The following is a 13,738-nucleotide window of genomic DNA, read 5'->3' as shown; positions in this document are numbered from 1 at the left end:
ATTACTGCAATCCAACGAAATGGCGAAGGAAACGAATAGCAACTAGAACTTTTAAGGTGCTTGAAAACTGAATTTAACCATCGAAATTGAGATGATGAACGATAGCTGCAATATCTTCTCAACGAATGTATTCTTGGTCGTGAGTTGATTAAGTTCGTAAAATTCATTTGTTTCCTTATCCCCCCCCTTTGTCTTCTTCATCTTCTTGTTATTTCTATTCTTCTTTATTTACTTCGGTGTTCGTTCGAACGTTAAATAAAATACCTAGTCTACGCGCACACTACGTATAGCTCGTGTGTTGATCTAAACCGTCCGTTGCCAACATAGCAGGGATGCACAAACTCTATTCGTTTTATACCGAGAAACACACGTAAAAAATTTAAATATTCTTAGGACAAAATAAAAAAAAAAGAAAATTAGGTAATATATTTCTTATACTTATATTATACTCGACTGTAAAACAGTATTATATGATAATTAATTAAAAATTATACAATCCGGAAACAAAAATTGAACTTATACGTGTTGTATTTGCAAAGAAATTTGGAAGAAATTTGATAATTACGATGGCGTGAAAATCGGTGTACTCAGTTTTTGTGGTGAAAAATATGAGCTGGATGAAGTTCGTTAATTATGCTTCGATTTTGTGCATCCCTGATTTGAAGCCCTTCCCGGAAATAATAATCATCGGTTGCCGCACGTTCAAGCAGCGTTCCTACTTACAGTCGTGCTTTTCTTTCCGTTTTCCGTTGGTCTTTTTTTTTTTTTCTAGTTCTTCAGAGTCGATAATAATGCAGGCGTGCAGGTACCATTAACGCGAAGTATAATGAACGTTCTTAACATGAAACGGAAATATTTATGGAGGAAAAGCTGGTATAAATACCGGATCATTCGAGAAGCTCTTAGCCCAACGAAACGCAAAGTAAAAAAAAAAAAAAAAAAAATACTTCAAATTAAGGAACTCTTATCTTCGTAATGTTTCTTCCTGACAGATACTTCTTATTATGATATAGTGACATTTTTTAACGCGTCACATATGCGTTTTTATTTTCAGCTGTTCTGTAAGTCATCAACTCATGCCAATTTAACATAGTAAATCTGTACAGAGTGATTATCCATCGGCCGAATAGTCCGTCGTCTGCTGCAATATAATGCGCATGCGTTAAAATTCGAGAGCAGTTGTTTGTCAGGGTGACCAACCGTCATAAATTCGGATAACAGGTCGCTGCGATGTTTATAACCTCAAAACTTTTAAAAATTGTTGGTATTGAGCACAACTGCCAGCGACAACTGTGTAAATTTTAGAGGTTACGTTCATGACGGTTGGTCGCCCTGACAAACAACTTGCATTCTAGCGCATGGGCATTTCACTCCAGCAGACGACGGACCATTCGACCCTTAGATAATCACTCTCTATATTGTGCGCTCGCGACTGCATTACGCTGCAAAGGATGTTTTATCGTTCGTTTATAACAGGCCTCAGACTTTACGCGCGTTAATGTCCAATTGGTGCCAATTGTTCCATACCGCCAACACGAAATGGGCAAATTAATCTGTCGACACCCACGCTTTCATTAAATACGCATTATGTAAGCTGACTTTACTGTATTAATTTATACAGGACCTACATGTGGAAATGTAAAACCATTTACCACAGTTCCGTTTATTATAACGACGTAATTTACCGTCTCGTTTTCAGTTCCAACTTCAGGGTGGTCACACACCTGAAAAAACGTGGAATACCTGGAAATCTTAAGGGATTTAAAAGGGATCGTGGAAAACGTGGAATTGTTAGGGAATTTTTTTTTTCTGTTCGTGGAATAAACTGCAAGTATCAGTTTTCATAAATTGGAAATAGAAATGATTTTTTGAGATGAAAAATTTACTTTTTTCGTAGGGGAAAAAAATAGCTTAAACTAACTTTTTTGTACGTTATAGTAGTGGGTGGTCCTATACAGCTGTCGTTTACCGATATTTTCGTTTTTTTATCAATATCATTGCGTCGTCCGGTATGCGTTTATGCTTCTAACCAAATCGCCGTTACAGCCCTCCTCGTTGTCTTTAATTACTCCGAAGGTAAGAATTTTTTTCAATTCGAATTGAATTTGAACCGAATGTACAGTAAAATGCATAAATGCCTTAACTTTCCGGCTAACTTGTTTCGGTCCAAAACAAAATTTGAGCTCAATTCTATACGCGTTATCTTCTAATGACTGATGGCGATGCATCTAATCTGAAAAAATGGGATTCGTTGTCGCATAATTCGTATAGAATAGAAGTCGCATTTTGTTTCGGACCGAAAACAAGTTAGCCGAAAGCTTGAGGCATTTTACTATATATGTATGATTTAGGATCTAGTAACTTACTAGCACTGGAAAAATGTCAGAGAAATATTGCGTTTTACCTTCCGGAAAACCTGTAAACGTCATGGAATTTTGTTCCCCAAAAATTTGCGGCTACCCTAGATTAACTTGTATTTAATTATCAAAAGAACTATCATTATTAATTGATTTTTTTTACGTATTTCAATCTTCTTATTATTTATAATATTTAGAAACATGTATTTTCTCCGCTCTTTCTCTCTTTTTCTCTATACCTCGAATGCGAACAATGATATAATTTGCGAACCTGAGAAATAATTAGTCAATCACCAGACGTGTCACACCTGCGCCTATACTTGACAATGATCCTTGTTAACATTCTTCACAAAATTAACTTGCTCTTGAACTGCCCAACTTTTGAAGCTATACCGTGCGGCTAATGACTGACAGTGAAAATCTCTTGGCAGCTCGTCTCGTTACCTCCGAATCTTCCTCACGCAGCATTCAAACTGTACGAAAACGAAGTCGAATGATATATTTGTCAAAACTTGAATTCGAATTTGTCTGTTTCAAGATAGTTTTTGCTTCTTCTTTTTTCCATCAAGGAGGATGGTTCGCCAAAAATCAGTAATTTTTGTTGAGTATTTTTTATTTTATAAATTACTAGGATTATAAACAAAAGCTTAGCTATTGATGCTTCATTTCAAATCACCTGAAAATTGTCAAATATATAGTAGGTTCGTTCGATTTTATTATACCACGACTCATCTTGTTTAGGAGACTATTTTTAACAAATTCATGCGAACATTTTTTTTTTATCATGTTGCCATCACGACGTTTCAACTTTACAATATTACACCAATTACTGCCAATGAATGCTCATTTTAAATTGACTACTGAATAAAATTCAAATAATCACTCAATGTACTCTCTATAATCTCTTAATAAATAGTATGAAAAGCATCACAGTTTTTGGTCAGCCAATATCCTTCGTCGGATCCCAGATTAATATTTAATTTTTCTGCAGCATCACGAGTTTCGTCGATGATTATTTCTCAAGTACCCGCAGTTACACAAGTCATCGGGGTATATAAAGCGTTGAATACCTACTGTGAACCCGCGGCCTTTCACAATGGATTTTAATCCGTTCCATATTTGTATGTATGTACGTAGTATATGAGCTCATAACGCGATGCATCCCTATAAGGATAAATTTTTCGAAAGAGTTGCGATTATCGTTGCGAAATTATACCTAGACACGTACAGACAGACGTGTGTATTCGCTTTACTGAAAGGAAGCATATTTTACGTGACTCACGAGGAGTCATGACCAAGGGAACACTCCAACTCTGATCATCCATAGCTCCAATGTTCTTGTTTGGAATTGAACCTTCGCCGTGTGCTCGTTTACTACCCCATATACCTTGACACTATAAACTTGCCGGCAGACCATTTACACTTCTTATCTCTAAATCACTGGTGAATAACCATGATAATATGATACATGAAAATTGTGACTTTTCAAATATACGAGGTCAAAGAATTGAAGTTATAATGACGAAAATGCAGGTTGGTACTGTGATGTTTTAGTGGAATTAAACATAAAGTAGATTATACGGGATCGAACTTTATCATTAGGTCATACAATTACGATTCCCACAAACTTTTCTGTGTTTGCTTTCTTAAATGAATTTTTTTATCCATGTTCCGATATTTAACGAACTAAGGCTATAGTCTTTGTCAACGGTTTTGCATCTTAGCGAACGCTGTGAACTGCAAAATCGCTGCAAAAACTAGTGAGCTAGGAAGTATTTCAATTACAATTGCGCATTTGCTTCATTTTTCACACTTGGAAAATATCAGGATCTATCAATCGCCAAATAGTATAAAAATGCTATGAACATTTCCCATTTTTATCGGAAACGTTTCACCTGTTTATATGAATCTCCAAAACGTTTAGTTTTGAAAGTCTGAAACAATCGCAGCAACTTTTTTTCAAAAGTATTACAACACATCGGGATAAGGTGAATTATAAGGAATCTTCGAGAGTTCGGTGGAAAAAGTTGGCGAGTTAACATTTACTATCTCATATTTCTGCGAAATACCGGATTACACGAAACGGAGTTTTAATATCGTCCATAAATAGCCACTCTCGATGACGCGGTATTTTCAGATTAATTAACGCGGCATAAGAACCAGTACAGTGGGTCAACATTGACAATAAATAACTAAACACGTTGTATGCGTGTAAAGTATAATATTTTTAAATTACATGTTTTTATAAATATTTTATGAGAAGCTATCGTCTTATAATAACGTACGTGACCTGATACGCAATAATCGTCGCTTGTTAGTATCTAATTAGTACATTGAAATTTTTAATAAACTGGTGGTACGATTACAACATCTGCAAAACTTGCGTTATCGACGTTCTATACATGCGATAATTTCCGAATCGAGTTGAAACTTCCCTCTTTTTTCCACTTTATCTTGTTCGAATGTAAGTACACATCTTTTCAGTAAGCGATTGAACTTTCTTTTTTTTTTTTTTTACCATACCTGTGCTGGTGGCATTATTTTATCGCACAAAAATTCTGATATACCTACACACGGTAATTATTCGCCGCGAGCGGTGATGATTCAGCAGGTATAAAGAGAACGGTAACTATCTTACCAACTGCCGGTATAAATTTGCTTTACTGACACTTTTGTTACCGCTGTCAACTGGCTTTGACTTTATTTAGACCGTCGTTCGTCGCGCCACATTTAAATTCACTTGCAAGGCTTGGAATAATTGAAATAATTTGCGAAACAATAATTTCTTCTTGTTTATTCTCTTAATTCCAAATATTTCTGTACTTTTCCACTACAAGCCAAAGTATGAAAAATTAAATAGTAGAAAATTCACCCTAGCAATAGACGACAACGTGAACACTCGATATCACCGTCGACTTCGAATAATTACCGTTCGTGTTTGATGTTCTTGAATATATTTATACAATTGATCGAACTCGATGCACATCACTGCAGCAGAGCCGCAGAAATTTTTATCCCAACTAATTAAACCCTCGATCTATCGGAAATATACTCGTACTATACGCAGACAGATAGAAGATTTCAATTTATTCACCTTCGCTTGTTGCAAGCAGCACAGTACCTACAGAAACGTACGAGTGTTACACGTTCAGAATCATATGAACATGCAAATCTCATAAAATATTGATTACAACTTGTACAAAATGGAAGAGTGAAGTGACCAATGTGCAGTTAAATAAAATACAAAACAGTAGTGAAAATCACATGGAAATTCTTTAACATAAATTGAACCAACCCAAATATAAACAGAACCATAAACGCATACCGTACGCACAGAAATTGGGTTTCAAGTAGTAGCAATCGAGCGGTTACAGTCATAGTGCATTTACAATTTAAATTTTACACGCCTCGTATGATAAAAGCTAACAAATTACTTTGATAATAAGAATCGGGATAGTAAAACCAATCTGACTTAGATTACTGCTTATTACTGCATCTGAATAGTAATTATTTTTTTGCCTCAACTTGTTTTATGTGAGCAAGAAGTCTAGGTTTGAATTCTTCAGGTTACAATGCGATAGAGATTCCCTTAGGAAGATCATTCCACGCATGTGCACCAGATATCCCGAGGGAACTCTGATATGCTGAGGCTCTAGAAAAGGGAATATGAAGCGCATGAGTATAAGATGTTTTACTAGTAAGTCTGTGTGAGCGTCCAACAGATAGATCTATATCAGCTAAGAGTTTACAGGAGGTACAAGGGTTCAGATGATGTTTAAAACTTGGTGGGTCAGAGTACAGAAGAAGTATAGTAGTCTGTTTGATACTTGTAACCAGTCACATTTGCACCGAAGGGGAGTAATATGATCGTCTCTCCCATTATTAAAGATAAATCTAATCCTGCGGTTTACTAACCGCTATACCTTGATATGCAGATAGTCTTGCCAGTCCTTGGTTACAGCCCACGCTACGAAAATGATCAGTGATGATAGTAGGAGCGGATTGCATACCATCGCTAGGAAACATGCATACACGCTTTCGAGACCTCCGACCATCCCAAAGTCAAGCCTCGCTAATATTTGTGACCGAAATACAAATTGGACTTAACCGGTCAGTTAGTTCAGTCAAAATAGGTCTGAATGAAAAATATTCGGGATATGGCTGCATATTTGTGTATAAGGGTTTTCGACTCTCAGCAACTCAAATCTGAAGTTATTTTTGAATCGCATAGCCGGCGTTTCGGGAAAACCGCAAAATTTTAGGTTTTTACGTTCTGAAAAACTGCTATTGATAGATGAAAATTTACTTGACCATCGGGTAGAGCGGAAAATTCTACATCGAATTATGTCCTCATATGTTGCAAACGGAGTCGGATTAACAAATTTAGAAAAAAGAAATTCTACTTATCGACGGTATCTGGGAAATTTCGGTGAAATAATTTCTTTTGCTTAATTTGTTAATCCGACTTCGTTTCCGACATGTGAGGGCATGATTCGATGTAGAATTTTCCGCTCTACGTGATGGTCAAGTAATTTTTTATGTATCCATGGTAGTTTTTGAGGAAAACGCAAGAAACGTCAAATTATTAGAGTTCCTGAGGGTTGAGAATCCCTGTACACAAATATGCAGCCATACCCTGAATATTTTTCATTCAGACCTATTTTGATTGGACTAAGATATAGGATCTCTTCAGCTGGTATTACACAGTTACTCAAGGTTCTCCGCAGTCACATAGCGACGTTTGTCAGTTTGCGTACAGCTCATGAGTTGGCGTTATCCCCGTCTCAAATCAAACACTCCTAACGAAAGTATCACTAAGAGGACATTGAGATTCAGTGACCCAGCCACGTGTAAATGTTACGTACACGTGACGAAAGATTTGTGGACCAAGATTTAGTAAGTATCGAGATACAAACAATACAATTAGCTCTCATGGTCACACAGGTGATATGAGTTATATCAGTTAGTTTATGATCCAGTGTAGATCTATCGTAGAAATTGAACGTTGAGCACGAAGCATCACTTTAATAACGCACAACAAAAGGTCAGTGTAAGCTAGAACACGGACAATACAGAAGAAACGCTCACAGTACCAAAGTCCACAAGGCAAACGTCGATACAACAGAGAGCCGATATATCGCACGTTGTATAGAGCACGTATCTCACGACAGAGAGAAGAATTTCCCCTCGATGCTCGATTTAGGATTAGAACGCCTGCTGCACGATGACGTCACTATAATATTAACCCGCGTAAACCACACGTTATACGCGTAAGAGCTTTTTCTGGTCTGGTATAACCGTCTCTGAGATCTAGATCCTCTCTTAGTTGTCTCACTGCTTTCTTCACCAACTCCGCAAAACGCCCCTCAATATTTCGTATTTGTGTTTTCAATTGTAACTCCATTTCGCAAGCAACGAAAGAGTGGGAACGTCGCGGAGGAATAAACAACAGATTATAAAAGAGAAAAATTTCACGGCTATAACGGTAATCGTGTTTCATCGATCAATTATTTTTAGATTCTTATTCCGACGATTCGCGTATTGGGCGGGATGAAAATTCTTTCGATGCGAAATATAATTTTGCACAATAACAAATTCAAGCACAAAGTAGTTGCACAATTCATCTATTTTCTACCTTGTAGTTTCAATTGCAATTTTCTGAATCATAATTCGCCAGTGGGGCGGTCCTGCTGTTCTGTTCGAGTACTAGTCACTCTTGGAATGAAACAAAAAGCGGATGTCGCTTTGAACGCTTGCATCCGGCGGTCCCCATTTTTCCCACTGCGTGATTTCTGACGCTGATAAGACTTACTTTGATACAAGTGTTAAAAATTCCCTTGCGAGTTGAACGTCGTTCCGTTTTGTTCTTGTAGTTTCTTCCTCTACTTTATATAAAGTGATATCTTTGAGTTCGTTTTTTTCCATCGGTTATAATAAAAGCAATATTGCATTAACTGGCATAAAATTCAGAAAATACAAGCGGTTTAATAAGATTCTGATATTTTTTTTTTTATACCTTGACGATCGACGTATTAATATCGTTATATTAACCGCGATCGTAGTGCTACTATAAATAACGGTGCAGTCTGGATAACTTTGATTGTGACTTGATTCGGTGTTTACAGAGTACGTTTTCTTTCCACATACCGCAGACATGACAGGTAAGTCTAAATATAGTGGCCTTATTACTCCGATGCGTCGTCTAGATTGCAATTTATTTTTCATATACCGCCTCCCTCCGTTCTCTTCGAAATATTTTCAGGTAAAACTCGTATAGTTCTCCGCTCCGCCTCTTATTGATTCTAATATCATTTAAGCTTCCACGAAAGCCCTCATTTAGGATTCCTCTAGTCGCCGTGTTTCCTTGGCTCTTTAATCTGCAAAAGTAAAGAAAAATAATGATCATCATACGAAACTTCCTGTCGTCGATTTTGAAATACGAACGAGAAAAATCTAACAAGAGTCGTAAGCTTTAAACAAGAAATCTTCAAAGAAGAATAAAAATAAATAAGTCAACCTCGAACTCAACCCAGTTGATGATACATGCGGCACACAATGTTACTCATACCGAGAGGTTCTCTTGAAAGGATCTGCTCGTAGAGCGCGGGATTCAACTTGCTGAATTTCGATAGGCTGACGTCCATACTCGCAGTCTGAAGTAAACTTTTCCTGATAAAAACAAATTCCCTAGAATCGACCGGTTGACAACTGACAATCAACCCTAACCTCTCGCGTATTAAAAATTGCCTGGTCACGGCGCCGTCGCGATCCACTACGCCACGATCACTCTGCCTACCGTGCTAGTAACATTTTTACGAAGTTGGCTACGCTTATAAACTAGATGAGTTCCAATTTCTGACTTGATTTTTGAGCCGGTCCTTTCAAGAGAACCTCTCGGTATATATGTACACCCGCGGAGGTTGATTTTAAAACGTAAGTATAGTGTCTACGGTACTGATTTAGGTTGGTATCACAATAAAAACTAATAAAGCCTCTACCTGCTTGCCGCTAGCAGTTTGTATTTACGGTACCAACCTAAATCAGCACGATAGATATTAATTCAGTTTCAGAATCAACCTCCGCAGGTGTACTTCTACATGTCGTCTGTCATAAAGCCTGTGAACCGGTGGTAAATACGAGAAGTCAAAATATGCCTCAAGTGGAATCAGTGGAAGCGATATTTTGCAATCCATGGATGGTTTGACGAATTAAGTAGAAATTCTTTTATCGTCGACAACGCGGCTGAGTGGTAGTTGCAACATATGCCAACATAGTACTCGCTTCGCGATTATATAGCCATGCAATGTTCACAATTTTTCCTTATCTTATCGTGATATTTGCGCATATCCCCTCATTGTTATATGGCTAGGGAAGTGTTACAATATCACAGGAAATAAATCTTCCATGTATTCTGCATAGCTACATACTCTTATGTCACGCATCTACATTTATATGCCGCAATTTTTGCACTGATAATGAGTAAAAAATTTCCTCATTGAATCGTACAATATATTTGTAAATTTTTGGCATGCATATTGTATGCATTATGGATATACACCCAGGAAACTACAACATTTGTTGGCCTTTAAATAAAAAAATGGATGAAATTTTTAATACTCAGAAAAAGAGGATCCTGAAAAATGATGAAGTGTAGGTCAAATTTAATACTTATGAAATGCCTTTCGTTTTCATCTCAATTCCGATTTTTAGTAGGTACATCTGACACAGTTGAAAAAAAGTATTTTTTTCTCTCTCAGAACAAAATGTTGCACACATAGTTTATAATGAACATTAAAATTTGAATCTTCTGTAATTAAAAATCAAACAAAAACACCGAACAAAGCAATATCTCCTAAATTCATTTTTTTTCACTTTTTAATAACGTTCACAAAAACAAATCCATTTTTCACGAGTGAAAATTAATTCCCGTTACAAGAAATATCAAAGGCAATAAATAGATCAATTTTGTACCGAGGAAAAAAATTTTTTACTTGCAATCGTGTGAAAATAAACATTTCTACTGTTTCTATCATTTATATTGTGTGAGTTATGTATGTAAGACACACTATTTACACAATCCAAATCTATTACATACCTCCTGATTTAATGAATCCATTGTGGCTACCGCGTTTCCTTTAATAATTCGCGGGTATACGATGACTATCACTTACAATTAAACAAACTCTGAAAAGGTTGAAGTTTACCGGATTTCGAGTCCTAGAGTGCTAAAGTGACTATCGTTTTTATCAACGACGTTGTAGAACTTAAAAGCATACTCAACTAACTTTTATCAAGCTTAACTGTATCAAAAATTTGACTTACAGCACAAACTTCAACGTAATTCAGTGATAAGCTGGTATGTAGGTTTTCATTTTCTAAATAGTGACAGAGAGACCGTGACTCGTACTTATAAGTGAAACCTAAAATGATCGCTGAGGTATTCGCTCTTTCCATACCGCGGGAATGGCCTAATAACTATTCATTTCTACTCTGCCATTTTCGGTCAATCCAAATTCCTAAATACTCGAGCGACTCAATGAATACCAAGTATGACAACATGCGCGAAATAAGCTTCGGTTGCAATACCAGAGTAAATGACATGTTTAATTTGATTTGCTCAAGAACTCTTTCCAAATCAGAATTATAATCTGGTATTTGAAGGGCTCATACGCCACGAAGTATTATACCTACGTAACTTGTAATCAATTTCGTGCAAATAATCCAAGGTAAACCTGTACACCTAGTATATAGACGGTAAAGGCGCGCAAGAATATTGAGCAATAATTTACGGAACTTGTGGGATGTGCGTGGTTGTATGAACATATAGAAGGCACGCATCCTAATTAGTAATAGGTACGTGTTATGGTGGAATTGAAATCGTTAGTCATGTGTGCAGAGAAGGCTGGGGCCAGGTTCAGTCGATCAAAAACCGTGCGAGAATTAACAAATCGAAAAATCGACTGTCTTCGTTACTTATCATTCTGCAGTGACAAAAACCTGAGTGAAGTGCATATACACATATGAAGGGTGATTAAACTGTTTAGTACCGAGTGTGACTGTACTTATACCTAAGTGATTCGGTTCGTCAGTTCCCGTACTCCAAGAACTCTGGAACGCATTTTACTTCTCTCACTATTCCGAAGAATCGTTCTTACGAGAATTTCAAACCATTATTGAGGTCTATTTTTCTTGTAAAAGCTTCAGAACGTGTCGCAGTGCAAACCACTTCCGGTTTCCTCATTCAAGATCTTTTTTTTTCTCCATCTTCCCCGATGAAATTTTTCTTCCATTACACGATTACGCAAGAGATTTGATCGTTACTCAATAATTCCTGGCATCGGGAATAACGTGGAGAAAAATGGAGGATAGTTGAGACCATAACTACTTACAGCATGATAAGCTTCGCGTAGTTTTACGAATGGGGAAAAACAGCTTTTCAGTCATGACGTCATTAATTTAGATGATAGGAATCAACAATCCATGGCAGGAAGAACAGGTCATTATTTTGTATTTGTCAGATCGTAATTAAGTCCATTGGCCATCAGGAGTTCTTCATATAGCGCCATGGAAACGAATAGATTACCAATTTTCTATCAAACTATGCGCAGATTCTGAAAATTTCTATGACTGAGTATTTTTTATATGACATACATACAATGAACAATTAGGAATGATGCGTATTAGCGCGTCACTGTAACGTATTGTTAATTTCTGGTGACGTCAGGCGGCTGATGGTTCTTCTTCGCTTGGAGGGCAAGTCGGAAATAAATAGCCTAGGCGGCGGTCTCTTTCCACATCCACTATACGTGTAATAGTACACAAACGTAAGCCTAGAACGCGGATGATACAGTAGGTGGTGGAGTAGATTTACTTGTGATGATACCAACACATATACCTTGCCTCGTCGCGTGTTCCGTGATCGAGGCTCGAACTCGCGAGGCCGCAGCCCATATATGCCTAGTTCGCTTCATGGCTAGAACCACTGCCTACGCCAAAGGCATGTATACTGTTACTGTGAACCTCCTTCTACGCGTATACGCATCACACTACGCGATACACTATTACTTGCTTGATTTTTTTCACTCTCCTAGTACTCGAAGCCCCTCTCTATCAAGAGAAATAAACTTAAGGAGAGTGAGAGAGAGGCAAAAGAGAGCTTGGAAGGTTTTTTTTTATCATGGCATTGCTTGCATTTTATACTTCATGTTGGTATAACACGTCGCTCATATTATTTAGTACGGCAAGGTGGAGTAGAGGAATTTTCACTTCGAAAGTGGTAAAAGTAAGAAGAAACGTTTGGTAATTCTATAACAATTGTGGAGGATGAAAGACATCAAATTTCGATAACTGATCTGATCCCAGAGCAGGATGGACAGAGCTACTCTTCTACTTTTAACCGTACATAAACGAGTTGTGAGGACAGACGTTTTAGAAACCCTGACCTTTACAAAACTGGACTTCACGGGACCAGTCAATGAATGTTACCCAAGTGCATTGCTAGAAAGTTTACTTGTTAAATTCGAGTTGTCATTTTTCTTCAATATTTTATTTACTCATTGTGGTTATAAGGCACTACGTAACCAATACTGTCCACGAAAAGATATAATTTGACAAGTCGAGACATTATATCAGTTCAATCAGGGTTATAGGTTATCACTCTTGAATGATGTTTTCGGATACGTTGAAATGTTGTTCTGGAAAAATAACATGGGTTTTAACCACGGTAAACCAAACACCGTAAGATTGACTTAACTTAGTTCCAAATGAACGGTCATTGAAACGTTGTAATAAAAGTCATGATACATATATTACGAATAAAACTCGAAGGAGGGTTGTTATGTCGCGACATTGCCTTTAACTGCCAAATCGTGTATTACTAAACTGCTGAAGTGGTTCATTAACCACAGGCTGCAGGCATGGATCATGTTAAAGCCACGCCTTTATAGATTCGTATTATATGGGTCACTATCCGCCATTAGGCACGTGAGTGTAAATAAACATGGACACTCTGTATAGACCTAGGAGAGCGCGCCAATTTGTGTAGGTAGTACATCTCTTCTTCCCGCGGTTAGTAGAGTCAGCATGCCGATTACCAAATCACTTTCAGGTTGTTTTCCAGTGTGTGCTTGCATATCTTATTCGCCACATTTTCTGTGATCATTTTTTTGTTTTTGTAAGTATTTCTTTAATGGCAAAGTGATTTGCATATATTGGAATGTAAAGAGGCCACAAATTTAAGAGATAATTCTATCTGTGATGGACAAATTGTGTCGTTGAAATTTGCGCTCCTATCGTACAATAGAGGCTACTTTTTTGAATAGCTAGACACCCTCACAACTGAAGTCAGACTAACTTTTCAAATCTAAATCTTACGGCTATGG

At 37.2% G+C, this 13,738-nt stretch overlaps 1 protein-coding gene across 3 annotated transcripts in view; it reads left to right on the top strand.

Moving 5' to 3' along the window:
* The window catches only part of Pax (Paxillin), a 48,023-nt gene that overhangs the window by 8,997 nt on the left and 25,288 nt on the right, over positions 1-13,738 (top strand). The window contains exon 1 of one of the 3 annotated variants that reach the window (XM_046629079.1): positions 8,497-8,518. The exons of the other annotated variants lie outside the window; for them this stretch is intronic. Coding sequence (XP_046485035.1) covers positions 8,512-8,518 — 7 coding nt within the window. The 5' untranslated portion in view covers positions 8,497-8,511. Of the gene's footprint in view, positions 1-8,496; positions 8,519-13,738 lie in introns of those variants that run through there. 3 annotated transcript variants of the gene reach the window in all.

The sequence above is a fragment of the Neodiprion pinetum genome, chromosome 5 (assembly GCF_021155775.2).
Source record: "Neodiprion pinetum isolate iyNeoPine1 chromosome 5, iyNeoPine1.2, whole genome shotgun sequence".
Classification (NCBI taxonomy): Eukaryota; Metazoa; Arthropoda; class Insecta; order Hymenoptera; family Diprionidae; genus Neodiprion; species Neodiprion pinetum.
This window is presented reverse-complemented; position numbering and strand designations above follow the sequence as displayed.